General features: G+C 60.2%; 10 protein-coding genes across 12 annotated transcripts; 4 read left to right on the forward strand and 6 right to left on the reverse strand.

Moving 5' to 3' along the window:
* The first annotated feature begins 3,588 nt into the window (after window positions 1-3,588).
* Window positions 3,589-6,223, forward strand: JDV02_006799 (uncharacterized protein). The gene is made up of 2 exons (XM_047988223.1): window positions 3,589-5,023; window positions 5,113-6,223. Exons 1-2 carry the CDS (start codon window positions 4,858-4,860, stop codon window positions 6,093-6,095), a joined length of 1,149 nt encoding a protein of 382 aa, XP_047844215.1. The 5' UTR covers window positions 3,589-4,857; the 3' UTR covers window positions 6,096-6,223.
* JDV02_006800 (uncharacterized protein) lies at window positions 5,810-7,824 on the reverse strand. 2 transcript variants are annotated; one of them, XM_047988224.1, is made up of 4 exons: window positions 7,273-7,824; window positions 7,166-7,215; window positions 6,420-7,101; window positions 5,810-6,352 (listed from the first exon to the last, which is right to left on the reverse strand). In XM_047988224.1, exons 1-4 carry the CDS (start codon window positions 7,457-7,459, stop codon window positions 6,258-6,260), a joined length of 1,014 nt encoding a protein of 337 aa, XP_047844216.1. In that variant the 5' UTR covers window positions 7,460-7,824; the 3' UTR covers window positions 5,810-6,257. The 2 variants fall into 2 exon arrangements, with proteins under 2 accessions (XP_047844216.1, XP_047844217.1); XM_047988225.1 differs by having other exon boundaries at window positions 6,030-7,101.
* A 206-nt stretch (window positions 7,825-8,030) lies between these two features.
* On the forward strand, window positions 8,031-10,371 carry RFA1 (Replication factor A protein 1). Its single transcript, XM_047988226.1, has 4 exons — window positions 8,031-8,162; window positions 8,225-8,476; window positions 8,533-9,942; window positions 10,004-10,371. The coding sequence occupies exons 1-4, from the start codon at window positions 8,125-8,127 to the stop codon at window positions 10,098-10,100; spliced, it is 1,797 nt and encodes a 598-aa protein (XP_047844218.1). The 5' UTR covers window positions 8,031-8,124; the 3' UTR covers window positions 10,101-10,371.
* Window positions 10,271-12,922, reverse strand: PRO2 (Glutamate-5-semialdehyde dehydrogenase). The gene is made up of 3 exons (XM_047988227.1): window positions 12,474-12,922; window positions 11,546-12,391; window positions 10,271-11,439 (listed from the first exon to the last, which is right to left on the reverse strand). The coding sequence occupies exons 2-3, from the start codon at window positions 11,844-11,846 to the stop codon at window positions 10,400-10,402; spliced, it is 1,341 nt and encodes a 446-aa protein (XP_047844219.1). The 5' UTR covers window positions 11,847-12,391; window positions 12,474-12,922; the 3' UTR covers window positions 10,271-10,399.
* A 685-nt stretch (window positions 12,923-13,607) lies between these two features.
* On the forward strand, window positions 13,608-15,602 carry JDV02_006803 (Carboxypeptidase D). 2 transcript variants are annotated; one of them, XM_047988228.1, is made up of 3 exons: window positions 13,608-13,879; window positions 13,955-14,136; window positions 14,197-15,602. In XM_047988228.1, the coding sequence occupies exons 1-3, from the start codon at window positions 13,684-13,686 to the stop codon at window positions 15,505-15,507; spliced, it is 1,689 nt and encodes a 562-aa protein (XP_047844220.1). In that variant the 5' UTR covers window positions 13,608-13,683; the 3' UTR covers window positions 15,508-15,602. The 2 variants fall into 2 exon arrangements, with proteins under 2 accessions (XP_047844220.1, XP_047844221.1); XM_047988229.1 differs by having other exon boundaries at window positions 13,608-15,602.
* An 832-nt stretch (window positions 15,603-16,434) lies between these two features.
* Window positions 16,435-17,132, reverse strand: JDV02_010863 (uncharacterized protein). The gene has a single exon (XM_047992604.1). The coding sequence runs from the start codon at window positions 16,962-16,964 to the stop codon at window positions 16,614-16,616; it is 351 nt and encodes a 116-aa protein (XP_047844222.1). The 5' UTR covers window positions 16,965-17,132; the 3' UTR covers window positions 16,435-16,613.
* Window positions 16,856-19,873, forward strand: JDV02_006804 (uncharacterized protein). Its single transcript, XM_047988230.1, has 3 exons — window positions 16,856-18,093; window positions 18,290-19,374; window positions 19,466-19,873. Exons 1-3 carry the CDS (start codon window positions 17,529-17,531, stop codon window positions 19,727-19,729), a joined length of 1,914 nt encoding a protein of 637 aa, XP_047844223.1. The 5' UTR covers window positions 16,856-17,528; the 3' UTR covers window positions 19,730-19,873.
* Window positions 19,874-20,004: 131 nt separating this feature from the next.
* On the reverse strand, window positions 20,005-21,454 carry JDV02_006805 (Threonine ammonia-lyase; the record flags this gene model as incomplete). The annotated part of the gene is made up of 2 exons (XM_047988231.1): window positions 20,005-20,888; window positions 21,115-21,454. The coding sequence occupies 2 exons, from the start codon at window positions 21,452-21,454 to the stop codon at window positions 20,005-20,007; spliced, it is 1,224 nt and encodes a 407-aa protein (XP_047844224.1).
* A 407-nt stretch (window positions 21,455-21,861) lies between these two features.
* On the reverse strand, window positions 21,862-23,706 carry ILV5 (Ketol-acid reductoisomerase (NADP(+))). Its single transcript, XM_047988232.1, has 4 exons — window positions 23,367-23,706; window positions 23,264-23,295; window positions 22,904-23,182; window positions 21,862-22,841 (listed from the first exon to the last, which is right to left on the reverse strand). The coding sequence occupies exons 1-4, from the start codon at window positions 23,566-23,568 to the stop codon at window positions 22,170-22,172; spliced, it is 1,185 nt and encodes a 394-aa protein (XP_047844225.1). The 5' UTR covers window positions 23,569-23,706; the 3' UTR covers window positions 21,862-22,169.
* A 710-nt stretch (window positions 23,707-24,416) lies between these two features.
* On the reverse strand, window positions 24,417-25,617 carry JDV02_006807 (uncharacterized protein; the record flags this gene model as incomplete). Its single annotated transcript, XM_047988233.1, has 3 exons — window positions 25,350-25,617; window positions 24,727-25,266; window positions 24,417-24,572 (listed from the first exon to the last, which is right to left on the reverse strand). The coding sequence occupies exons 1-3, from the start codon at window positions 25,395-25,397 to the stop codon at window positions 24,417-24,419; spliced, it is 744 nt and encodes a 247-aa protein (XP_047844226.1). The 5' UTR covers window positions 25,398-25,617.
* Between the last annotated feature and the right edge of the window lie 202 nt (window positions 25,618-25,819).

Below are 25,819 nucleotides of genomic sequence, written 5' to 3' on the forward strand. Positions count from 1 at the left end.
GGGGTGTAGCTGTCCAGCAACAGGACTCATTCTTCTTCAGGAGAGACCAGTCGAGAGTAGACTTTTATTACTGATCCGTCGTCAGCATCAGCTGCAGTAGCTGTGCTCTGACTGGACATGGCTGGCACCGGACAGTGGCCCGCCTGCGCGCAGCCTCCACCGATGCTAAATTGCAACTCTCTCGCCCGCTGTCATCCGCATCTTCGAGGCGCACACGAGGCGAGGAGCCGTTGCCGACTCCCTGGCCGCCACGAAGCAATGCTCTCCATGCATGCCCTGTTCCTGCCCGCCCAACGTGGGCAGGCAACACGCGAGAGCCCCTCCTCCCCTGTCCAGCGACCGCCGTCTCACCGTACACGAGAATGCAGGCTGCTGACTGAGGGCTCGTACAGGCATGCCAGCAGCCTCTGTTGTGCCCGCGTGGCGCTGCCATGGCTGCCACCAGCAGGCGGTGCACCGTCCACAATCGGTCCGCCCGCCGACACGCACTGCACCACTGCTACTGGCTTGACTGGCTCCGGCTGCGCTGCTGGGCGCGCATGCTTCGACGCTAATGCAGGAACCAAAAGCCTGTCGGCGGAGGCCTGCGCGGCAAACGCCCTCGCGAGCGGTCCGATGCGCGCGCATTGCATAATAAGAGGCTTCTGCCGCACAAAACGCGGCAACGTCCAGCGACTTGGTGCCTGCTTGCGGCTGATGCATCACAACGCGCTGCTAAACGTTGTTGCGCAGTGAGCTCGCAGATCTGTGAACAAGTCATGCAAGTTTTGAACCGATCGATAGGTGCCGGCGGCCCGCAGGGAGCAAGGGGCCTGTCAATGGTACGTACCTAGGTGCAAGCCGAGCCAAATAAGGTACACCTACTCTTAGTACCTTTTCGAGAGCCCCCAAAAGGGTCGCCCGGTGGTAACCCGCCTTCAGCGGACGGCATGCACTGGTGAAGAGAGTCCCTTCCAAGTCTGAGGATGACTGGAATTTTTTTTCGCCCGTACCTCGTAGCCTGGAGGAAGAACGATGGCTTGGTGACGAGAGAGGCATTACCCGGGACAAAAGCGGCGTCGTGCTAGGGTGAAGCTGTCCCCGGTTATCATTGGCGGAGCGGCGTAAGCCGCCGCTATCGCACAGGCCACAGTGAGCCCGCCGCTTTTGGGATACTGTCGGGCAGGTTCGTTCGTACTGTCCTGTCCTCTGTGGTAGCGGTGATTGGCGCCAGTGCGAGGAAACGAGCATCACTGGCACCCATTTGATGATGGACACGCATCAGCTCTGGGCGTGTGTAACATCAAATCAGCGCTGTCATCAGTTCCAGGTTGGCAGCTGGCAGCTAGCACTACCATGGAGACCTCACATGTAGCGCTGTACCGCCCACAGCCCAGTACTTACTACTGCGATCACCCCCAGCGCAACCATCCGGCGGCGGGCGTGCCCCGAGCAAGGCGCCCACCTCAGCACTTTCCGTGGGGCACGGCAGACACCTTGGCCGCCGCCGCCGCCCGTCTCGCTGCTTGGCTGCTCGGCTGAGCTGCGGGGACATCCCGGCGGAGACCCTCTGCAATTTCCCAAGGCGCCATAGGAGCCCACCTACCGTGCCATTTGGGCCCACGAGGGCTGGACCCCCCTCTTCCGGATCCTTGGGCGCGCAAGCCACGGAGGAGGACGGGACGAGTTCGATGCCTGCTCAAGAGCGCCCGCAACCCAAGTTTCTGCTCTTCTTTCACTTCTTCTTCTTACCGTACTATTCCTCTTTTGACTCCGGTATTGCCGTCCCATCTCGGCGCGCGCGTTAAGAGGACTGCATTGGTTCGTTGTATGAGTCAGAACCAGGAAGAAATACCAGGTTTACCGTCGCTCTCCTTTCTCCCTCCCCTAGCGATGCTGCATGCCTGCTTCGTATCCCACCCTCCCCCCTATCTCGGTTGTTCTCTGAAAAGAGAAGGAAGAAAACTCTTTTTCGGTGCTGTTGTTGCTATTCCTGTCGTAGCCTTTACTGTTTGGGGCTGCCACGGCGGCGTTCCGAAGAGTCATGATCGTCGCCCGGACCCAGATAGTAGCCAGCCAGCCCACATCGCAAAGGTCCCAAATGTCCACGACCCAAGCCAAGCAAGCATCCCAGGGCCTCCCGCCTGGTTAGTTTAGAGTTCCACCCCAGGCTGGGCGGACGGGCGGCGCGGTCGCCAATCCATCTCGATTTGCACTCGCCACGAGATCCTGCTGATCAGTGATCAGAGAGGCTCTGGAAAAAAAATGATCACTGATCTGCGGGAAAGTAGAGCCTGTCATCTGTCAATAACCACCCAGCCCTGTCTGCCTGGCCCTGCCCTTGCTCCGAAGGAACGAACTCCCCCAGGCTGGGCGCGGTGCCACTGACCCACGAGGGAGGGGGCTGTCGGGCACAGCCTTGCTGCGGTGCATTGCTATCTGCTACGTACAAGCTCTCGGCTGGCGGCTTGGCTTGTCCTGTGGGCGTGTACTGTATGTTTACTACTATCTGCCCTCGTCTTGTCTGTTCTGTGCTGCTGCTCTGGATTGTCCATTGGGGAGAGGGGGGCGGCTAGGCGACAAAGGCACGGCATGGTTGGCGAAGGGAGCTTATCGGCAAGCGTCTGGTTGGGGCGACGATTGTCGACAGCGGGTTTCTTATCACACGCGGCCTTCTCCCTTGCTCAGAGGCATCAGCGCTCGTTGGCGATCGGCCATCTCATCCGCTACTGCTGGACACCTTTAGCCCGAAAAGTACGAACGCAACCTGTTGGTCTACTTTGGACGCGTAGGGGCTAGGGATACCTGCCTGCTCTGGTCACGGCTATTCTCCATTAGTCCGGGGTATCACTAACCAACGTCAACGAGCCGGCAATAGGATCTCTCGCTATGGCGACTCTTCGCCACGACGATGAATGACGCGCGGGGCTCGAGCTACCGTAAAAGGGGTGGTCTCCAAAGCCTAAGCAGATATGCTACTTCACCGGGACTGGCACCCGTGATCACACTGCCAGTCACCTCGCAGAATTCACGTCCTGCTTGCTCTCGTCGCACACGACGACAAGGGAGGGCAGATCGGCCCGGTACCGGAAGAGGCCTTCCATGAAGCCGGCTCTTCCGCGCACTGCGCGCTGCGTCCTTGGACAGGCATCCATGGCTCTTCAGCAGCGCCGCCAGGGCCTGGTCTCGGGAATGGAAATGGAAGCTTCGTCTAGCGCAGGCGACCGCTTTGCCGCCCCTGGGTCACGCCCCCCCTTCTGCCATCTGCCATCCATCTCCCAAGTAACCCTTCCAATCACAGCTGACGTCCGTAGCCCCTGTGCCTGTGCCTGTCTGGTCCGTCCATCCGTCCCATCTGCTGGACTGCATGAGGTGAGGCGGCGTGAGGTATCTCCTTCTCATTCGCCCTCGTGGCCGCCCGCCCACGCTTACCATGTTCCGCAGGTACCGATAGTCGGGCGAGCCATAGCCAACGGGGGGGCCTGCTGCCGCTGGATGGGGCCTGCAATTTCCACTCACCGGAATCGACTGCGCGATCTCCTGTTCCATCGTTCGTCGGGATGTCGGGGTCGCGCGGGTATCAAAGTTTTTCTTTTTATTCTTTTATGATGTTTCTTGGTGATCCATCGAGCGAACAGAACCCGCACTCTCACGCGCCCTGCATTGACGAACGAGCGCAGATGCCTTGGCGGATGTGGTCGCCCAACCAAAGAAAGGCCCTCCGTCACCAAGCTTCAGCCGTTCGCCGACGCGGACACTGTATTGGTCACGGCCCAGACCTGCCGCCGTGTGCAGGAGCTGCTGCTGCTGTGCGACGTGCCCACCGCCTGTGTCTGACCTGCACTTCGTCACAATCGGGATAAAACAGTTCTAGGCACGACAGCAGCACGTTCTAGGTCCACATGAAGTACGAAGTAGCAGCGGCCATTTTTGACCACGATTATTAGGTTGCTACGCCGCAGCTGAGGAGTGCCCTGTTTTTGTTTTTCTCCCCTTGTTCCCTGCGAGCCAGCCCGCCGTGCCTGGCTGGCTTGATATGACGGCCGGTCAACGGGTCCCCGCTTGAAAGAGGTTCATTTCCTCTTTCCGAGATCTAATTCTGGCTGATGAATCAGAGAGGGACGTCGGGCCCAGAGCTCGGGCCTTGGGCACGGCACCCCGTCGACAGCAAAAGTCATCGGCCAATGCGTCCCGTCCCTCATCTCACTCTCTCCTTGCTCGTGACAGCTCAAATTGCTGTCGATGATTTGAATGTCTTGGTCTAGCACTGCGGCACGTTCCGTGTCTTGGGCTCTTGGGCCACCGAACCAGCATCAATAGTCTGTGACGACGTGCGGGCTGCTTGCTGATGCTGCGAGGGAGGAAGCGCCAGCGACCAGCATCACCGATGCTGGCGTGCGTGGATTTGACTCTGGGAGTGAGTAACTAGCAGTACGCACTTGTTGGATGTTGGGATGCCGTTGGGTTGGACGGCAAACGGCGTCGCCGCTGGCCGGGTAGGCCATCTGGCGGCGTGGCGGCGCGGCCGGGCTGCTTGCTGACCGCCACGGCGACCGTGGAGCAGCACACAACAAATCCCTCCTACGCGGACGGTCCACGGGCGGCGAGTGCCTCGGCCGGCACGCCGTGGGATCCGCCGCCAGTCCCGTGATTTACGGGCCGTCGCGCCCACGATGCCGCGGCGTGGCTGCGAACCGAAGGATGGAACTCTCCGGCGCCGCATCCCAAAGAACTCTTCTATCCCGGCATTGAGTTTTGACCCATTGAGAGCATGCTCCAGCTCGCTCGGTTTGGCCTGTCGGAAGCCTCGGCCGCGGGTTCACTTCACCAAGCGGGGCTGACTAATGTCGTCATTGATGCTTGGCATATGTATACTGTATGTATATGCTTTGGAACTGCCGAGCTCGTCGAGCTTCACGGCGCAACGACGAAAAGGTCACACACGCAACGCATTGCAGAGTGAATGAGATCATAGCCACAGACTCACCGCCCCCCCCCATACCATTCGACACACTCGCAGACATGGCGACGATGAAGGCAATTGGTACGTCGGCGGCGGCGCGTGGCTGACCCAGCCCGCTCCAGTTGAGGCTAACACGCGGGGATCTTGCTTTCCCCTGTTCCCCGTTGCAGACATCAAGGGCGGCAAGGGCGAGCGCGATGCGCTCTTCATGAACGCCGAGACGCCTCGGCCGACGCCCGGCCAGGGCCAGGCGCTCGTCAAGATCAAGGCCTTCGGCATCAACCGCATGGACATCATCCAGCGGCGCGGCAACTACCCACTGCCGCCGCAGGCGCCCAAGACGCTCGGCGTCGAGTTCAGCGGCGTCGTCGAGGCCTTCGGCCCAGGCGAGCACGGCGTCTTCCGGCAGGGCGACGAGGTTCTCGGCCTGGCATACGGCGGCGCCTACGCCGAGTACATCGCCGTCAGCTCCAAGATGCTCATCCACAAGCCCCATGCCCTGAGCTGGGAGCAGGCGGCCGCCGTGCCCGAGACGTGGATCACTGCCACCCAGGCCCTGCACAAGGTGCTGGGCTTCGCGCGCGGCAAGTCGATCCTCTGGCACGCCGGCGCCTCGGGCGTCTCCATCGCCGGCATCCAGCTGTCCCGCCTGGCGGGCGCGTCGGCCATCTATGCCACGGCCGGCACAGACGACAAGTGCCGCTTCATCACGGACACGCTCGGCGCCACCGCCGCCTTCAACTACAAGACGGGCAACTGGGCCGACGGCATCAAGGAGGCCACCAGCGGGAAGGGCGTCGACTTCATCGTCGATTTCGTCGGCGGCAGCTACTTTCAGCAGAACCAGGACGCCGCCGCGCGCGACTGCCGCATCGTTCTGCTCGGCACCCTGGGCGGTGGCAAGGTTCCCGACGCCGACATCTCGCAGATTCTCTTCAAGCGCATCCGCATCGAGGGGTCGACGCTGCGCAGCCGCGACGAGGACTACCAGGGCGAGCTGCGAGACAAGCTCGAGACGTACCTACCTGACTTCGAGTCCGGCAAGCTTAAGATCATCCTCGACAAGGTGTTGCCATGGGACCAGATACAGGAGGCACACAAGTACATGGAGGAAGCCAAGAACTCGGGAAAGATTGTCTGCACCGTTTCCTGAACGGTAGGTGTGCGCAACACCTGTGGTATCTTTTCGGCCCAAGGGCGATGATGAACGATAACATGAAACGAATCAATCATGAAAACCATCGTTACGTTATGCAACGTTGCTCCCTCCCGTCAATAGCCTTGGTATAGTGAATATGTTGCCATCCTCTGCCCATCAATGCTCCTGGATCCACTTGAGCATCTGCTCGTACGCCGTCGCCTGCGCGTCGCTGATGGCGCTGTCTGGATATGCGCCCACCACAGCGAAGCCTGATTTGATATTATTAGCAATACAGTCCCCCATATAGCGTTCATAACAAACAGTGAGTGAGCTCACCGTGTGGCACTCCCGGATACACGTGAACCTCGTGCTCCAGGTTGGCGCCGGACATGGCGTCCTCGCCGGCCGCCCTCACAGCGTCTGGAAACAACGGGTCGTTCTCGACGCAGACCAAGCTCAGCGGCACCTTCAGGTCCTTGAAGTCGTCAGGCGTGACAGAAGCCGCGTGCGCCAGAGCGCCAGCCTTGATGTAAGGGCCCTTTTTGAGGGCTCCCGTCTCGGCGTCCTCGCCCGCGCCCGCGCCTTGCCTCTGTGACTCCTGGGCGAGCAGTAAGACGAAGCGACCGCCGACGCAGTACCCGACGGCGTATATGCCGCCGCCATGGCTCACGGCGTCGGCGTACAGTTCGCGTGTGGCGTCGACGATGCGGTGCAGCACAGGCATGACGCGGTCGGCGGTGATGCGCGCCAGCCACATGTCGATCATGAAGGACTTGGTTACTTCGACAGCCTTGAGCTTGACCTGCTCGAGCAGCGACGTTGAGTCATCTGTAATGGCTGTCGCCGCGGGGGCTGTGTCGCCGCCGAAGAGGTCCGGCATCACCACCACGTAGCCGGCCGAGGCGAATTTGTCGGCCTGTATCTGGTTGTTGGTGGAGCGGATGCCGGTGCCACCGGTGAGCAGGAGGAGCAGGCGGGAGGGTGTGTGCGGGTAGTCGGCGGGCTTGGAGATGTAGACCTGAATGGGCATGTCGTTAGACCCGTGGTGTTTCTCTCTAGGGAAACGGTTTGGGGAGACGAACGTCTATGTCATTGAGCTTGATGATCTCGCCTGTGGCGGCCTGACCGATAGCTGGAGCGAGCTTGTCAGCCGCACCTCACGATCGGAGAACCAGTGCCGACGACGTACGAGTTGGCCTATCTGACACGCAATGCTCCCCGACAACGGGCTCTGCTTGCGACACATTGTCGTCGGCACTCTTGAGGCTGCCCTCGGCGGGCTGCTGTGGCTGCTGCTGCTGCTGCTGCTGATGTTGTTGTTGTTGCTCTTGGGTGTCGCTCTCGGGAGCCTTTGTTGCGATGTCAGAGTCAGTCATGGCGGGCGGATGTGTCTGCCCTTGGTAGAAGTTGATAAGAAGAGCTGGCTGGCGAAGATGGTTGTTGAACACGGCGAGGCCAGCTGTGGTTGTACTTCGTGCGTAAGGTAGGCTGATAGCCCGCGTTTGGCCCCTCGCGGCAGGCAAGTGCTTGGCAACAGCACGTGGAGTGGGCTGAGCTCTGTTCCTGAACAAACGTCATGGCGCGAGCTCTGACAGCTGCTGCCCAGGCAGCTGCGTCGGCAGACAGTCGTAGGCAGGTCCCCTCAAATGCACATGCAAAATATGGCAAAAATATATTTCATGGATCCGTGAGAATATCTCTAGAACAACGCAGAAACAACCCTCGTCATGGCCTGCCTGGGCGCTGGCGTTGGACCTGCTCGAATCTTCTTCTTGATGACAACCAGGTCGGGTTGCCTGTGGGACGCGCCAACGCCAGCGCCAGCGCCACGACCACTGGCGCACAAGGCCGTTACATAAGCCACCACCCCGCCATTGCCCTGCGGGGCCGTTTTCCACTAAACGCGCTGGACGCGTCGCGGTTCACGGGCACCTGCAACATTATCGCCTCCAGTCTCCCAAATCCTCCTGCTCACGACCATTGTTTCTTCCGAACGGTGGCACGACGACTCGCATAATCAAGAAATCGAAACGAAACAACCATGGACGCCGCATCTTCCCTTTCAAAGGGGTCGCTTGAGTACGTCCACCACTCCTAACGGCGGTTCGTGTCTCCTGGCTGGACTGACAGTGTCTGTGCAGCGTCATCTTCAATGACCCAGATAAAGCCCAGAAGTTGTTCCCAGTCCCCGTCATGCAGTGCCTGCAGATTAAGCAGATGGCTCCCTCCGCCCAAGGCGGGGATCGATACCGCCTTGTCATGAGCGATGGCGACAACTATGTGCAGACGATGCTCGCTACCCAGGCCAACCACGTTGTCCACGAGAACAAGCTTGTCCGAGGCTGCTTCTGCCGCGTCAAGCAGTACACCCCTAACAACCTGAAAGGCAAAAAGTGAGTCTCCAAGGTCCTTCCCGCAGACGTGCCGCCGATCGCTGACGCGTTAGCAGCATCCTCATCATCCTCGACATCGAAGTCATCGAGTCACTCGGCGTACAGGACAAGATTGGCGAGCCTGTTGCTGTAGACGTGAAACCGGCCCAAGAAAGTACCATTGCCGGTAACGACTTCTATGGAGCCAAAAAGGAGGAGCCCAAGACACAGCAGCAGTCGATGCCCTCGCGGCCTGCCATGCACGCTGGCAGCAACATCTACCCAATCGAGGGCCTGTCGCCCTTTGCTCACAAGTGGACCATCAAGGCGCGCGTGACTGCCAAGTCGGATATCAAGACATGGCATAAGGCGTCGAGCGAGGGAAAGCTCTTCAGCGTCAACCTCCTCGACGAGTCAGGCGAGATCAAGGCCACGGGCTTCAACGACCAGTGCGATGCCTTCTACGACTTGCTGCAAGAAGGCTCCGTCTACTACATCTCCAGTCCCTGCAGGGTGCAGCTTGCCAAAAAGCAGTTCACAAACCTGCCCAATGACTACGAGCTCACGTTTGAACGCGACACCGTCATCGAGAAGGCCGAAGATCAGACCAGCGTCCCGCAAGTCCGTTTCAACTTTTGCAATATCCAAGACCTGCAAAACGTTGAAAAGGACAACACAGTGGATGTCATTGGTGTTCTCAAGGAAGTGGGTGAAGTGTCTGAGATCCTGTCCAAGAAGGACGGACGGCCGTTCCAGAAGCGAGAGTTGACGCTGGTGGACGACACGGGCTACTCTGTCCGTGTAACGGTGTGGGGCAAGACGGCCAACTCGTTTGATGCTAATCCCGAGTCGGTCGTTGCGTTCAAAGGCACCAAGGTGTCAGATTTCGGAGGCAAGAGCCTCAGTTTGCTGTCGTCGGGGACCATGACGGTCGACCCGGACATTCCCGATGCCCACAAGCTCAAGGGGTGGTACGACTCGGCCGGGCGGGCAGATACCTTTGCCACGCATCAGAACCTGGCCAGCATGGGCAGTGCTACTGGCCGCAAGGACGAGATCAAAACCATCGCCCAGGTAAAGGACGAGAACCTGGGCGTCGACGATCAGGCGTACTACTCCATCAAGGCTACGATTGTCTTTGTGAAGCAAGACAATTTTTGTTACCCGGCTTGCTCGTCGCAAGGGTGCAACAAGAAGGTGGTGCAGATGGGTGACGGCATGTGGCATTGCGAGAAGTGCAACGTGTCGCACGAGAAGCCTAACTACCGATATATCCTATCGCTCAACGTGGCCGACCATACGAGCCATCAGTGGCTCAGCTGCTTCGATGAGACTGGCAACATGATTTTCGGCAAGACTGCCAATGAACTCATGGAGTTGAAGGAAAACGACGAGACGCGGTTCATGACGGCGTTTGAGGACGTCAACTGCAAGAAGCTAAGCTTCCGATGCCGGGCGCGAATGGACAACTACGGTGACGCGCAGAGGTACGTCTTCACAGGCTCACAGATCCGACTGACTGGCTTGCGTGATGCTGACAATTTTCAGGGTGCGATATCAAGTCATGAGCGCCTCGCTCCTCGACTTCAAGACGGAGGGCAACAAGTTGGCCGAGCTGATCAAGCAGTACGACATTAACTCGTAACGGTGAATTGCTGGTAGTCTATTGGTGTACTGTAATCATGACGAGACAGTGAATTGCTTCATGCGCGTGTTGTGATGGCGCAGATTTGGGTCATTGCAAGGCATAGGTCGGACACGCTGGACAGGGACAGTGGGGACACTAAAGGACATGTGTAGCTGGACTGTTGAATTGTCCATGATGAATCTCGTTTCATTGCTTCTAGTCGCAAGCCCAAGCGCTTTTCTTGCCTTCGTGACTCGAATAAGAATCTCGGCGGCGTGGTATCATGTCCTCCTCTTACTCCCGCGTTCACAGACGCCTCAAATATCCAGCTTCTCGTGCTTCCACGGCCGCTTACCTTCGCCGTCTCCGTAGTCGGCGGTGGCCTGGTAGTCACCGCGGACCTTGTACTTGTAGATGGTGAGACCCTCGAGACCGACGGGCCCGCGGGCGTGGATCTTGTTGGTGCTGATGCCGACCTCGGTGCCGAAGCCGTAGCGCATGCCGTCGGCGGTACGGGTAGAGGCATTCCAGTAGGCGCCGGCCGAGTCGACCTGGTCCATGAAGCGCTCGGCCTCGGCGGTGTCCGAGGTGAAGATGGCGTCGGTGTGGTGGGAGCCGTGAGCGTTGATGTGGGTGACAGCCTCATCGAAGTTGGAGACGGTACGGACAGCGATATCGAGGGAGAGAAACTCGGTATCGTAGTCGGCGGGGACGGCATCGAGGAGGCGCTCGGCGGGGACGAGGTCCGAGGCGATGGCCTTGGCGGCCGGGTCGCAGCGCAGGGTGACGCCGGCGGCGGCAAGGGCGGCGGCGACGTCGCGGAATACAGTAAGCAGGGCCGAGTCTTGGACGAGTAGGGTTTCGACGCTGTTGCAGGCGGCAGGGTAGCTCGTCTTTGCGTCAACGACGGCACGGGCGGCCTTTTGGGCGTCCGCAGAGGCGGTGAGGTAGATGGAGCAGAGGCCGTCCGCGTGGCCGAGGACCGGGATCTTGGTGGACTCCTTGATGTAGCGGACGAGGTCGTTTGAGCCGCGGGGAATGACGAGGTCGATGTGGCGGTCCTGGGCGAGGAGGGCAGCGATGGCGTCGCGGGTGGTGACGAGCTGGACGGCGTCGTTGGGGACGGGCCCGCGCTCGAGGGCGGCGGAGATGGCGCGCGAGATGGCGACGAATGACTCGGTGGACTCGCGCCCGCCCTTGAGGATGGCGGCGTTGCCGGATTTGACGGCGAGAGCGGCGATGTTGGCGATGACCTCGGGGCGGGCCTCGAAGATGATGAGCAGGACGCCGATGGGGCATGAGACGCGCTCGAGGTTATAACCGTCGTCAAGGCGCGTGCGCATCTGCACGCGGCCGACTGGAAAAATGTGCGTACCTCAATCAGCGTCCGGAAGCTCATATCGGAATAACTTGGGGAAAGAGAGGGAAAAAAGAGGGGGGATCAAGGCAAAGCGGGAACGCACGCGGGTCGGGCAGGTCGCGGACATCGAGGATGCCGCGCAGCATATCGTCGAACTTGCCCTTCTTGCCGAGGTCGAGGCGGGAGACGAGGGCGGCGCTCAGGGAGCCGTCGGCGGCGGCCTTGCGGGCGAGCTCGAGGTCGCGCGCGTTGGCGGCGAGAATGTCATCGCGAGCGGCAGCGAGGGCGTCGTGAATGGCGTCGAGGGCGGCGTTGCGATCCGAGGCGGGCAGCGCGGCGAGGGTGAAGGAGGCCGTCTTGGCAGCGGCGGCGGCGGCCTCGGGGGAGGCGTTGGTGAGGGACATTGTTGTTATTATTCCCCTCCTTGTTCCTACTCGTTCTTTTGTAACTAGCCTAGATGAGGTTCGTTGCGGCTATCATGTACGGGTAGGGGGGAGTTTTTGGGCCTGAACTTGGGGCTCGAAACGGTGATGAGGATGGGGAGACTTGAGTGTGCGCACGAGAGAGCTACGCATGGCAAAGCAAAGCAGGAGGGACCATGACGTTGGTGTTGATTTTGGGACCCCGCGGTGGGGTAGTATTCTAGCGGCCAAGGCATTGATTAGATCGGGATGCGTCCCCGACGAAGCAACAGCAATTGGCCGTCATGTGAAAGAAAGAAAAACACTCCAAGAGCTGCTGCGAGGCTCAGGGCTGATCGCGTGCGCAGCAGGTCGTATGTATGCTGGGCGATCTGTTGGCGTCGGCAGGCACGTGTGAAAAGGTCGAGAGGTTTTGACGCTGGCACATGGTTCGGAGGTGATGGTGCGGCGGTGCCTTGAATGTCCGCTTTGGCCGGGGTGCATGCGTGCTGCAAAGTCGAGCCGCAAGATATCTCGTGTTCGGCCTACTATATGATATTGGCAGCTCCTGCGTTAGTTGCCTGGCTGAGCCGTTGGGTGGTATATGCAGTGTGAAAAGTCAAAACTTACAAAGAGTTGAGACAGGGCGCCTTCCTTGCTCAATGAGATACTCAGGCTGGACAACATTGCGTGCAGGAGCTGCGGCAGAGAAGCCGAGCCAGGTTCCCGTCATTAATACAAGAGCTCGTGGCGCCACGGGACACAGAGAGATGCTGTTTCCCCTCTGTTTAGAGTTATTTTGTCTTCATCTCGAGTCTGCAAGCGCCCGGTTCTCGGACCGCCAGCCTGGATGTCAGCGGCTCACTGCACCCCGTGCGTAGCCTCTCCACCTGTATTTGGAAGTTGCGCCCCAACCCCCGCCGCCGGCACTTGCTCGTCGGGAAGGGACCGCAGTCAAGGACGCCGAAGCCGTCTTGGCATCAAGCCATCAGGCGTGCCCGACATCACATCTCAATGTGGCTCAGTCTTTACCTCTGTTGAATCAACATTTGCAAAGGCCTCGCCGCAGCTGCTTGCACTCGACCGCCGACACCGTCACGACAACGTGCCATGCCCGTAGCACGGCCAGCTCGCAGGTGCGCACGGTCGGTCGCCAGTCACTCGACAAGCAGGCTCAGGCCCAGACAGGCTCAGAGGCAATGCCGGGCCCAGATTGCGTCATGTCCATGAACACTATGTCTTTTAGCACGAGGACTTTTTGCTCTCCACGACCCCCTCAAATAGGCAAGTCGGAGGATAGCGCACGGACGGGCCGCGCAGAGCCCCCAGGCGCGCAATCGAGAATCCAGCCTCGCCGGCACGTCCGCGCCGACCACCGTGACATGCGACCCCGTTGCGGCTTTGGTACCCGTGGGGTCGCGGTCCTGCGATAGGAAGCTGACCCTGCTGTTGACGTCTACCCGGGCGAAGCAGGCCGACCCGCGGCCGATCACGCCTCGACTCGGTAAGGCCCGAACCCAAGGCTCCATGGATCGATCCGTGGGTGATGGGTTGTGTTTGGGAGGGCGCTTACAGAGGTCCCCGGGCGGCGCGGATCTCCTCACTTGTGGCCTTACCCTGCTGCATGCGCCATGACGGCAGTTGACCGGTGGAACGTCCAGCACAATCTTAGGTGGCTGACGTGGTACCACGATGACGATGAGTGCACCCGAGAGCCAAGTGGTATAAGAGGGCGGCCCAACCTGTCCAACATTCCAGTCGAGTCTCAGCTTGCACTGCTCATCAGTCAAACGCGTTTGTCGAGGTTGCATCTCCCTTCGACAATTGACTCTTCGGCAACATGAGAACCCAATGGCTGCTCCCCGTCCTGGGGCTCTGCGCATCGTCGCTCGCGGCGGGCAACGGCCAGGCCGACCAGCTGCGTCAGTGGCTGCATGGACGGAGCTCGGCCGACGTTGAGTACCGGGCGTTTGAGGAGCCGGCCATCCACGCCAGGGCCAGCGAGGAGCATCGCTTCCTCAACAACAAGACGGAGAGTGAGTCGTGTGCTGTGTGACCGTCGTCAGTTTGTTTATTTGTTGGGCCTATAGCTGACGGACGTGACCGTCCAGAGTTCGCCGTCAACGGCAGCAGCATCCCTGATGTCGACTATGACGTTGGCGAATCGTACGCCGGCCTATTGCCTATTTCCGACAAAAAAGATGAGCGCGACCACCTGTACTTTTGGTTCTTCCCCACCGTCAACGAGGAGGCCAAGAAGAAGAAGGAGATTGTCATTTGGCTCAATGGCGGCGTAAGTGCCCGCGCGCGCATGTCCCTCGGACCGCCGTAGTGCTAACGCAGAACCCGTCAGCCCGGCTGCTCGTCCCTGCTGGGCTTCTTACAAGAGAACGGCCCCTTCCAGTGGCAGCCTGGCATGATCAAGCCGCAAAAGAATCCCTGGAGCTGGCACGAGCTGAGCAACATTGTCTGGATTGAGCAGCCCGTCACCGTCGGCTACTCCAAGGGCAACGCCACGGCCAAGAATGAGGACGATGTGGCAAGCCAGTTCCTCGGCTTCTGGAAGAACTTCATAGAGACCTTTGGCATGCAAGGCTGGAAGGTCTACGTTGTCGCTGAGTCGTACGGAGGCTACTATGGTCCCTACATCTCGAGCCACATGATCAACGCCAACGACACGCAACACTACAACCTTGGCGGGCTGATGATCTACGATGGCATCATGTTTGACGGCCAGGTCCAGAGCAACGTCATCGTCGAGGCGTTTGTCGAACAAAACTACAACCTCATGCCCTTTGACGACAGACACATGGCGCACATCCACAACGTCTCACAGAAGTGCGGCTTCAAGGATTACCACAAGAAGTACCTAGTGTACCCGCCCGTCGGGCCGGCGCCGCGATACCCGCCGGGCGTGAAGCCTTTCCCGAACGGCACGTACGAGAACATTGACGGGTGCGGCGACCTGTTTGACTATGTTTACACTGAGATGAAAACGACGAACCCGTGCTTCAACATATACAACATTGCGGACCACTGCCCGAACGGGTACGACCCTCTGGGTGAGAAGAAGCCCTACTTTGACCGCGACGACGTCAAGAAGGCTATCAACGCGCCCCTCGACGTGAAGTGGTCGCAGTGCGTGGACGGCGTCTTCAACACAACCGACGGCGATGAATCGGCACCCCCGGACAAGTACGAGCTGCCAAACGTCATCGATCACACGCACAACGTGATCCTGGCGCAGGGCAATCTGGACCTGATCCTGCCGCTCAACGGCGTGCTGCTGGGCATCCAGAACATGACCTGGGGCGGCAAGCTGGGCTTCCAGACGCGGCCACAGGACCCCTTTTACGTGCCCCTGTACCGCCAGCGCCCCAGCAGCGACTATTACGGCAAAGCGCTGCCGGCGGGCGCGGGCGTGCTGGGGACGGCGCACCACGAGCGCGGACTGACGCTCGTCGCGTCGCAGCTTGCAGGCCACGAGGGCCCCGAATACGTGCCAGCGGCGGCTTTCCGGCACCTGGAGAAGCTGCTCGGCCGGGTGCATAGCCTGAGCGACACTGACCCGTTTACGCTACCGCAGTTGCGGAACATTACGCAGCTGGAGAAGCCGTTAGGCAAGGGAACGGTGCCCATTCCCTGCTTCGGAAAGGGGTGCTGAGGGGCATGGTGAAAGTGGACTAATAGTCCAGATACGTTGGCTTTCATGTATATATACACACGTGGATATCAAATGACTGAAATTCATTATAAGAGGTCGAACAGCACGAACAGCGACGCTGGCCATGTCTCTCCTCTCTGTGCCAACGAGAACAAGCATGTGTAGGTGAAAAGAGAACGTACAAAGGTTTGTTGGGAGACGAACCGGAAGCCCACGACGCGGCGAGCCAGCTGTAGCAAGCTCGTCACGATCGACGCAGGGAACCTCGCGCGCGATCAGAAGAGTTGGACGATGACGCAGTCTTGCAGGAAAGCCGACGCCGGAGGCTCGCAAGCACCGTACAGAATGAGACTCGGTAAATGTCGCGGTACAACGCTCAGCACCATAATGAAGCTGATAGACGGATGAAGCTTTGAGGCGTGAGGCGCATCAATTTACGTACCCCACACACTCGTCCGCCTCACGAAACACGACTTGCATATTCATGCACCGTGGTTGCCGTTGGGTGGGTGGATGGGACTTCAGCGTAGTAATGTGAAGTAGCATCGATTCTGAGGAGCTGCGTCGGACGGATGATGCTTCATGCAATGAATGCCCGTGACCCCGTGGGTGATCGGAGGAAGCCGACGGGAGAGATAAGGTGATGGACGCCTACCTCTTGTCGGCTATAATAAGATTATATTGTACGGCAGTAGGGGCACGTCTGGGTGGTACGGGTGACGCCTGCTGCGTACCGAGGGGAACGGTGACGTTGTGCGTGGGTGACGGAAGATCATTTTGGTCTATTGTCGGATGCATCTCACTTGCCCTTTATCCATGAACATCGCACTGCACGGGATAGTACAGATACACGATAGCAACCCCCATTCTCTTTGCCTCCTAAGGCTAGTAGGTACCGCCCTCTTTGCTGTAACTGCTCTGTGTAGTACCTCTTATGTGGTTCTGCCGAAGGCGGCTGGGTGCGTTTCTCCACCAGGGGCAATCCTGGGAACTAGAAGCACGAGCACGCCGAATGCACCTGCTTCTCCAACGGCGCCGCATGCGCCGCATGGCCGTCTAATTCCCCCGCTTAGCTCCGCCCGCCTCTCCATCGATTGTACCCACCGCTACCTTGCTCGCCTCTTTCTTCCTCTCGTCATGTCGTGTCGGCGGGTTTCGGCACCGTGCCCGTCCAGGACGTCGCCGCGTCCGCTCCTGTCTCGCCCCCCGCTCGGCGGCCGAATGACTGACCTAACGGCCAAGGCTCGCGTTTTTCGCTCCAGCTGCGACCACCTTTTTGATTTCGAACGGTTGACGGCCATTGGGTCGGGCGTCAGACCATCAAATGCTGCCCGAGAGGAAATTACCTTGGCCATGGCGTTCTCGTCCTCGTTCTTCGCCGTCTGCCGACTCTTCCCCGCCCTCCCGCCGGCCCCGCGTCTTGTCTGTTTCCCCTGCCGGTGTTTGTTGGATGCCATATGCTTGGCTTGTCACTGCGGGACTTTCCTTTTTGGCGATCCATACCTGTCCACGGCGCCGCTGCCGGCGCCGGCGACAGCGGGGGCCTCCCCTCCACGACAGATCGGGAGTCGGGAATTCTCCCCCTTCCTCTCTCAGAGAGTCAGGACTGGCTGGGCCAACAAACGAGACCGTAATCGAAACCGTGTGGATGCAGTCCGCGTGCACCCTCCCCGCACACTCTTGTGGAGCGTTGCCACCCCTGTCGGCGTGAACAGAAGAACCAGTGCCAGTAACGGCAACGAGTTGTTGTAAGAGAGATGCCTCGGCGAGCCGGCTCCCGTCGCCGAGCGCCTTCTGTGGCTCTCGCCCGGACCATTTCTATCCATTCTCTTCTCCTTTGCTCGCGTCCCTCGTGCATTTTGCTTCCGCCGCTTTGTTTGTTGGATTCTTTGCTCTTGCCTCACACCGTTTGAGAGTACGGGCTTCCATGGCATCGGCGTCTCTGTAGCAGACGCTTGACGAAACTGGCGGGACCGGAGCGGCGGACTCGGCCGAATACATCCCGCGGGGACGACGCCATAATGTCCGCGGACTCGGACGACGAAAAGCCCAAAGTCCATGGACAGGAACAACAACACCATCGGCAATTCGACGATGTAGAGCGCCCGCCGTCGGCCACGACCGACACGAGCACCGCTCATGAAGGAGCTGGATCCGATGAGGATGAGTATGACGTTGATTATGCCGTGGAGCGGGACCTGGACAAGACCGACCACATTGTCTCGGCCACGTTCCCCGGTGAGGCGGCCGGTGGCCGGACCACCGTCTGCGCCGGCCCTCCCGGACTCGACCACCACCACGGCCACCGCTCCGATCCGACAGCTGCTCCGGACCCGGACTTTGAAGAAAAGGCTATCGGGGATAATGCCGTCGTCCCACGACGCTCGGCGTCCCGCGCCTCGTCGGCGCGCTCGCGCCCCCTGACCATTGTCCCCCGACACAGGCGCCGCGGGCTGTTTGGGCGCTTCACCATCGTGCCTGAGGTCAAGCGACCGTACGACTACAAGAATTCGACCAAATGGGGCCTCACGGCGACTGTCGCTTTTGCCACCATTGCCGCGCCACTCGGCTCCTCCATCTTTTACCGTGAGCCAGCACCAGTAGCAGAAGCCTCCCCTTTGTCTCCCTCCGTCCCCCCCCACCCCCCAATATGGCATGTTGAACATGAGATGCCCTCACCCATGAGCCCCTGTATCTGCCCCTTTCCAGCTATAACCTCCCTCCACCATCGTACAAATGCTCTATTCTAGATGAGTCGTGGGCTGACAGACGGTGCCAACAGCCGCCCTTCCTGTCCTCACCCGGGAGCTTAACACGACGCAGACGGTGACCAACCTGTCGGTGGCCATGTACATGCTCGCTATGTCAATCTTCCCGCTGTGGTGGTCGTCCTTTTCCGAGCAGATCGGTCGCCGCACCGTCTACCTCGTGTCCTTTGCCCTCTTCGTCGTCTTCTCCGTGCTGTGCGCCGTCAGCACGAGCGCCGCCATGCTGGTCGTCTTCCGCGTCCTCACCGGCGGCGCCTCGGCCAGCGTTCAGGCCGTTGGCGCCGGCACCATCGCCGATATCTGGGAGCCCCGGGAGCGCGGCCGCGCCATGAGCATGTTCTACCTCGGGCCCCTGCTCGGCCCCATCATCGCCCCGGTAGTCGGCGGCGTGCTCGCCCAGAAGCTCGGTTGGCAGGCGACGCAGTACTTTCTCGCCATTTATGGCGCTGTCATCCTGCTCATGCTGTTCTTCCTGCTGCCGGAGACGCTCGCGCGCCGACCTGGCGCCAACGACGTCGATGGCGACGGCGACCAGCAGCAGCAGCAGCAGCAGCAGCAGGCCGCTGGCCAGGGAGCGCAGCTGCAACGCACGACGACGGCGCAGTCGGCCAAAATCGAGACGCAGCGCGTCGCGCGGGCAGTCAAGCGCGTCGTCATCGACCCGCTCAGCGTGCTGCTCTTCCTCCGTTTCCCGCCAGTGCTCATCACGGTGCTGGTCGCGGCCATAGCCTTTGGCGCGCTCTTCGTCGCCAATATCTCGATCCAGCAGACCTTTTCGGAGCCGCCGTACAACTTTGCGCAGCTCATCGTCGGCTTGCTGTATGTGCCCCTGGGGCTGGGCTATTTTTGCGCCTCTTTCTTCGGCGGCCGCTGGATCGACAATATCATGGCCCGCGAGGCGCGCAAGGCGAATCGCTACGATGCCGATGGCAAGCTCATTTACCTCCCCGAGGACCGCATGCGCGAGAACATGTGGATCGCCAACACGGTGTACCCTCTCGGGCTGCTGCTGTTCGGGTGGACGCTGCGGTACGGCGTGTTTTGGTTCGTGCCGTCACTGGGGGGCTTCTTTTTTGGTGTGTCGTCGATGCTGGTGTTTGTGAGTCTCTCTCCTTTGCTGCTTCTCTACCCCTTCAATAAGTCATGTCGTCCCTTTTCCTACCGCCTGCTAACGATAAGCAAACGTACAGTCCGCTGCGACCACCATGCTCACCGAGTTCGTTCACAAGCGCTCCTCGGCAGGCGTCGCCGTGAACAACTTTGTGCGCAACATCCTCAGCTGCGTCGGCACCGTCGTCGCCGCGCCGTGGATCAACGCCATCGGCACGGGCTGGGTGTTCACTATCATCGCCATATTTTGCTTGGCGTCGGGGTATTTCGGCATCTGGATCCTGCGTCGCAACGCTGCGCGCTGGAGAAGGGACATGGACGAGGCGCTGAAGAAGATGAAGTGAAGGGAGATTTTCAGGCATGGAAAGATTGGTGCCTGGCCACCCCGGCCTTACCTCCGGAGTCCAGAGCGGGGGGAAGAATTCTTGCATTGTATGCATATCCAGATTATTCATGCATATATATAGAATCGGCTGGCAAGTAGTTCGTCATCAGTCGTTGGTACCCGCGCCCCCTTTGGGTGATGTACGTGTACGTTGTGGCACGAGTCCAAAAGCCCACTGGCTATATACTTTCTCTATGTATACATTCATCTATGTCAAAGACGAGCCGCATCTCCTCACTTTGCCCCGCCACCAAACATCCTCCCAATGGCATCCACGCCAACGTTCCCCCCGCTCAGCACGATGCCCAGCTCCCAGCCCTCCTCGCCGCCCTCGCGCTCCACCACGGCTCGGAACTCCTCGTCGAAGAGCGCCGCGGCGAGGGGCACGCACGCGCTGGGCTCGACGACCATTTTGCAGCGCTCGAGGACGAGGCGCATGGCGGCGAGGATCTCGGCCTCGGTGACGCTGAACATGCCGCTCACGAGGCGCCGGTCGCCAGCAATGACGGAAAAGGGGATCTCGCCGACGGGCGTGCGCAGGCCGTCGGCGACGGTGAGCGTGGAGACGGAGGCGACACGGCGGCCCGACTCGTAGCCGCGCTTGCCGTCGTCGGCGCCCTGGAAGAGGGGCTCGGCGCCGAAGACGCGGATGCCCGTGCCCTCGCAGCTGAGGGCCACGCCCGAGAGCATGCCGCCGCCGCCGCAGGGCGTGATGATGGCGTCGAGGCCCGTCTTGCTGCTGCTGCTGCTGCTGCTCCCACTCTTCGTCGTCGTCGTCGTCTTCTCCTCCCCGCTTCGACTACCTTTATCGTTGTGCTGCTGCTTCTTCTCCGCGGCCAGCATCTCCCCCACCTGCTCCTGCAGCTCCAGCCCCATGGTGCCCTGGCCGAGGAGGATGTCCGGGTGGTCGTACGGCGGCACCAGGCGCGCGCCCGTCTCGGCGATGACGCGCGCCGCCGCGGCCTCGCGCTCGGGGCTCGTGCTCCCGCTGAAGATGACCTCGGCGCCGTAGCCCCGCGTGGCGGCAATCTTCTGCGGGATGGAGATGTCGGGCATGACGATGCGCGCCTTGATGCCGTTTTCGCGGGCCGCCAGCGCGAGCGCCTGCGCGTGGTTGCCTGCGTTGCGGTCAGCCCCCCCCCCTCTTTCTTTACGTGTGTTGTGTGTGTGTGTCCGTGTATGTATGTGTGGTGTGTGGTGTGTGGTGTGTGTGAACATCTTCTCTCCCGTATCTTCTCGTCGTCGATTTCGAGAATCAGCAACCCAATGCCCAACACCAACACCAACATCACCACCACCACCATTAAGTCGTCGTCGCGATGCGATACATATTTTCGTACGTACCAGAACTGTGCGTCACCACGCCCTTCTCCCTCCCCCCGCCCCCAAGCCAACCCTCCTCGCGCATCAGCTTCTCCACGGCGTGAAACGCGCCCCGCACCTTGAACGCCCCGATGCGCTGCATGTTCTCGCACTTGAACCACAGACGCATCCTCGGCGCCGCCGGCCGCCGCCCCTCCCACCGCGTGCCCCGGAGCTCCTCCGCCGTCCGGGGCCGCGACGCCATCTCCGACAGCGTCCGGTTCGTCACCACCGGCGTCCGGTGCACGTGCGGCGCCACGATCCGGTGCGCCTCGACGACCGACGCCCGCGTCAGGGGCGCGCACGTCGACGGGTCCGCCATTCTGGCTGACTGATTTTTAGGAAAACAAATGCCTCGGGATGAGCCGAATGGAATGAAGCGAGTCACGAAGACGGTGCGAGGACCCAGGATGGCCTGCGGAATGTGTCTGCCCGATGTTGAGCACCGAACGAACCAAGTCCGCGACGGCTGATGCGGAGACGGACGGCCCCTTTATAGTACATAACGCTCGATTCGGACCCCCGATGCCTGCCATGTCCATCAACGGCGGTCACACCCGGTGTCTTTTCAGAGGCTGCCGCCAGAGGCCCCCGGCGACCCGCTTCTCCGCCCGACCATCGGGGCCTAAAAAGCCAGCCGGCACCACCCATAATCGCCCGTCTTCTCCATGATTCTACACGTATTTCACGTATATGCACTTTCATTCCTGCCGGTCAAAGCCGTATCATCCAGGTGTTCAAGATTCCATTCACTTTTTGCGGTATCATAGAGCCCATGTCGGCCGCACCCGGGGCCGCATGTCCGGCCGTCCCAACCCGCAAGATTCTAGAGTAGGCAAACACAGAAGGTACAATGGAGTTTTTGAAATCGATCAAAGCCATCCCGAGACTCCCAGCGTCCAGTCGCACCGCCAAGCCGCCTCTTATTTTTGGTTCTCGGGTCGGAGGGAGCTGCAAAGTCATGCATGTCAGTAAAGGGCGCGTTCTTGACAAGCCGCGCGGGTAACCACGTGCGGTGGAGTTAATTTGGGTAAAACTTACCGGACGGCCTTGCCAGCCCTCCAGATCTCCAGGTTGCGGATCTCCTCCATCTCCGCCTCGTACAGCTCACGGTAGTCCTTCCGGCCGTTGTATTCGAGCGAGCGCTTCGTCTCGGAGCCGTCCTTGACGCTGTCGTACAGGCTGTTGAAGACGGGCTTCAGCGCATCCTTGAACTTGGGCGTCCAGTCGATGGCGCCACGGCGAGCCGTGGTCGAGCACGCCTCGAACATCCAGTCCATGCCGTTGGCGCCGATGAGGGGGTACAGGCTCTGCGTAGCCTCCTCGACCGTCTCGTTGAAGGCCTCGCTGGGGCTGTGGCCGCGCTCGCGGAGCACCTCATACTGGGCCAGGAACATGCCGTGGATACCGCCCATCAGGCAGCCGCGCTCGCCATACAGGTCAGAGTACACCTCCTTCTCGAAAGTGGTCTTGTACAGGTAGCCAGAGCCGATGGCAACGCCCAGAGCAATGGCCTTCTCCTCGGCCTTGCCGGTCACGTCTTGGTAGACGGCGAAGGACGAGTTGATTCCGCGGCCCTCGCGAAAAAGCGAGCGGACGGTGCGGCCGGAGCCCTTGGGGGCGCAGAGGATGACATCAATGTCCTTGGGGACCTCGACCTTGGTGAGGTCCTTGAAGACGGGCGAGAAGCCATGGGAGAAGTACAGGGTCTAGACAGATCGTCAGCAATGGGGTCCTGTAGGGGAACTTGCTCAAGGCAGCAGCGACGTACCTTGCCCTTGGTCAGCTGCGGCTTGATGGCAGGCCACGTCTCAGACTGGGCTGCGTCCGAGAGCAGGTTCATGACGATGGTGCCGCGGGAGATGGCCTCATCGACGTCGAAGAGGTTCTTGCCGGCAACCCAGCCGTCTTGCTCGGCGTCCTTCCACGACTTGCCGTTCTTCCGGACACCAACGATGACGTTGAGGCCGTTATCGCGGAGGTTCAGGCCCTGGCCATGGCCCTGGGAGCCGTAGCCGATGAGGGCCAGGGTGTCGTTCTTGAAGTAATCCTTGGAGGGCAGAAGTGTCAGCGCGAGGCATTGAGGGATACATTGCGGTGCAATGCATTGCAATTGGACAGCATGACTCACCAAGAGCTTCTCCTGAGGCCAGTCGGCACGCTCTGCAAGCGCGGGGTCAGCATCTCGCAGCCCACGGGGAGGACCGAGGCGTGGGCTCGCATCTCAAACATACCGTAGACGTCCTCCTTGGAACCGGCAAAGTCCATGGTCTTTACGCCGCGGACCTGCTGGGCAGCGAGGGCCGGGCGAGCGACAGCGGCGGTGGCGCGGGCCAGGTTGCGGCCAGCAATGTATGAGCGCTGCTGGACGCGAGGCGAGGCCAATTGGCGGGCCAAATTGGCGCGCAGGGTCTTGGAGAAGCTTCTCGAGGCCATTGTGACGGAGCTTGATGTGTGCTGCGATGGAGGGGAGATGGATGTGAAGGGCAAGGAAGGGGGCTGACGATGAAATGTATGGAGGATGAGACTGGTGCTTCGGTCGGGAAGCGGAGGAGGACCGGAATTTTTCTGGGGGCTTTGCTTGGTGGGCGGCCAGGCAGAGGACCTCCATGGCACCGATTTCGGTGGCCCGGTCTTCGCTTGCCGTGGTCGCTGGGGAAGCAGCTCCAAGGCTGGCAGGGCTCATCACAGGGGGGCGCCCCACTCGTGGGCGCCGGCAGCGGCGTGGCCGGCCACTCAGGCGCCGCGGTTCAGGTGGCCCGCTGGCAGTTCGGCCGCCTCTCACTGGCCGACTTCGCCCACTGGGCAGCGTGTGGTGGTACAATCGGAAGTCGACCCTTGATGGATGAGTCGCGCGACTTGATTGAACTTATTAGCGGCCCTCTGGTTGAAAAGAAGCGTAGCTCCAAGCATGTGCCCTGCTGGAGTGCCATGGGCCCATCGACTCCGTTGCCGGCGTAAGCTGCCTGTCTGTCTATGTGTCTGTCTGACTGTGCTCGTTCAACCTAGCCCTGGTGCTCCGTCGTAGGGTACTCCTACCTTTTTGACCCGCTGGACGAGGTACGAATCAGGCACAGCACGGCCTCCTCTTATGAACCGGTTCAATTGCAAAGCATTCACTTTATTGCATCATGGACAGAGATGTATGTAGTTGCTTTGTATGTTGTACGTCGTGGCTACCGACGTATCGTGTACTAACAGTGGTGGGTTTCCTTTCGTGTGGGCAGGTCGTCGACGTAGGGAAAGCACCCCTTGAGCCCTCTTCGGAGCTATGCTTCCCAATCTCATGGACATTCGTCTACCCCGTGTATCATGACATTCCAGTGGTCGGGGTGGAAAATCTGCGCTGCCCTCTGTTTCTTGCACCGATTGTCATACTGAACGACGCCAACCGCAATTGAAAAGTCCGCCCACGTCTTGAGCTGTTTGATTTTGGAATTCTAAAAAGTGTGCAGCCATCGTAAGCTCTCTCTGTCGCTCTCATCCCCTTATTTCCAAGAAGGGAAACCAAAAATCGTGACCACCCTGACATACTAAGGAGCAGCCGTAAGGTTGCATGTGTGTACGTATGTATGGAAAGGAGAGAAAACTTACATCGTTGCACCAGAAGAACCCCGTGCTCTTCTCACAATATATCATCCTGCAGAATCTCGGCCCAGGCTGGATGCTCGGGACGCTCGGTTCTGTTTTATGTTTCTCGTTAAAGTGGTCCTTGGCCGCGTTGAGTACTTCGTTCCAATCCCCCTCCGTCGCGGGCCTTCCGATGCCACACTTGACGTCCGTGTTTTGAACCCCAGCTGGGAACACCTCAGTATTAGTAGGATACTTGCGACTGTACCGGAAGTGTTCCTCGAGTCGCACGGCTCCTGTGTCCCCCTGGGACCGTTGTCCCGACCGCCAGGTATTGGTGGACATGTCACTGTCATCAGCGGCGGCCTCGTGTCGCGCCCGCCAGTGTGGGCTTGCCGTCTCGTTGCGGATCCGCTGCCCCGGCCGCCAGGCCGAGCTTGTGTGATTGTTGTTGGTCTTGACGTGGGCGTTGTCATGGCTGTTGCCGCCGTGTTTGTCGCGGTGAAAGGCGGCCACCCTCTCGGACGGAAGCTCGTCCTCGCGCCGAACGGCCATGCCTTGTACCTGTCGCGAGGGAGCTCTTGTTAGCGAAGATGAACCAGACCCGCTGCTGGTGTTGTTGCGCTCCCCATGCGGGCCATACGTACAACCGCAACAACAGTGGAAAACGCGGCGATGATCGTGGCTGTCTTCATGGTGACTGTGGGCTATTCGGTCTCCTCGTTCAAAAGCCGTCGTACTGGGGCTGGATGGACCAGAAGAAGTAACCAACACCACGACGTCTTTATAGCCATTGTATCGACAACCGTGCAAAACCGGCCCCATGAGCTTGATGCTTCCTAGGCCTCCCATTGTGCGTCTGTCCATCTCGCATGGTTTGACCCTGGCGGCGCATTGCTCGCAAAGAGGCCACAGTCCGTTCCCTGAGCCGCAGCCCGACGCCTTCCCACAACTCCTAGCTATGGCATGCGTCTCAGTCGTTGCGATTCAGTTCGCAGTACGTCGAGTTCCCCACCTTGACCTGCGTCACGGTGGAAAGCTGGCCGCCGCACCGTCTGCGTCTACCGGGGCCCTCGGGTGCACACGGCGTCTGCAGTTGTGTCATGCAAGAACGGCT

Source organism: Purpureocillium takamizusanense, chromosome 6, assembly GCF_022605165.1.
Source record: "Purpureocillium takamizusanense chromosome 6, complete sequence".
NCBI lineage: Eukaryota > Fungi > Ascomycota > Sordariomycetes > Hypocreales > Ophiocordycipitaceae > Purpureocillium > Purpureocillium takamizusanense.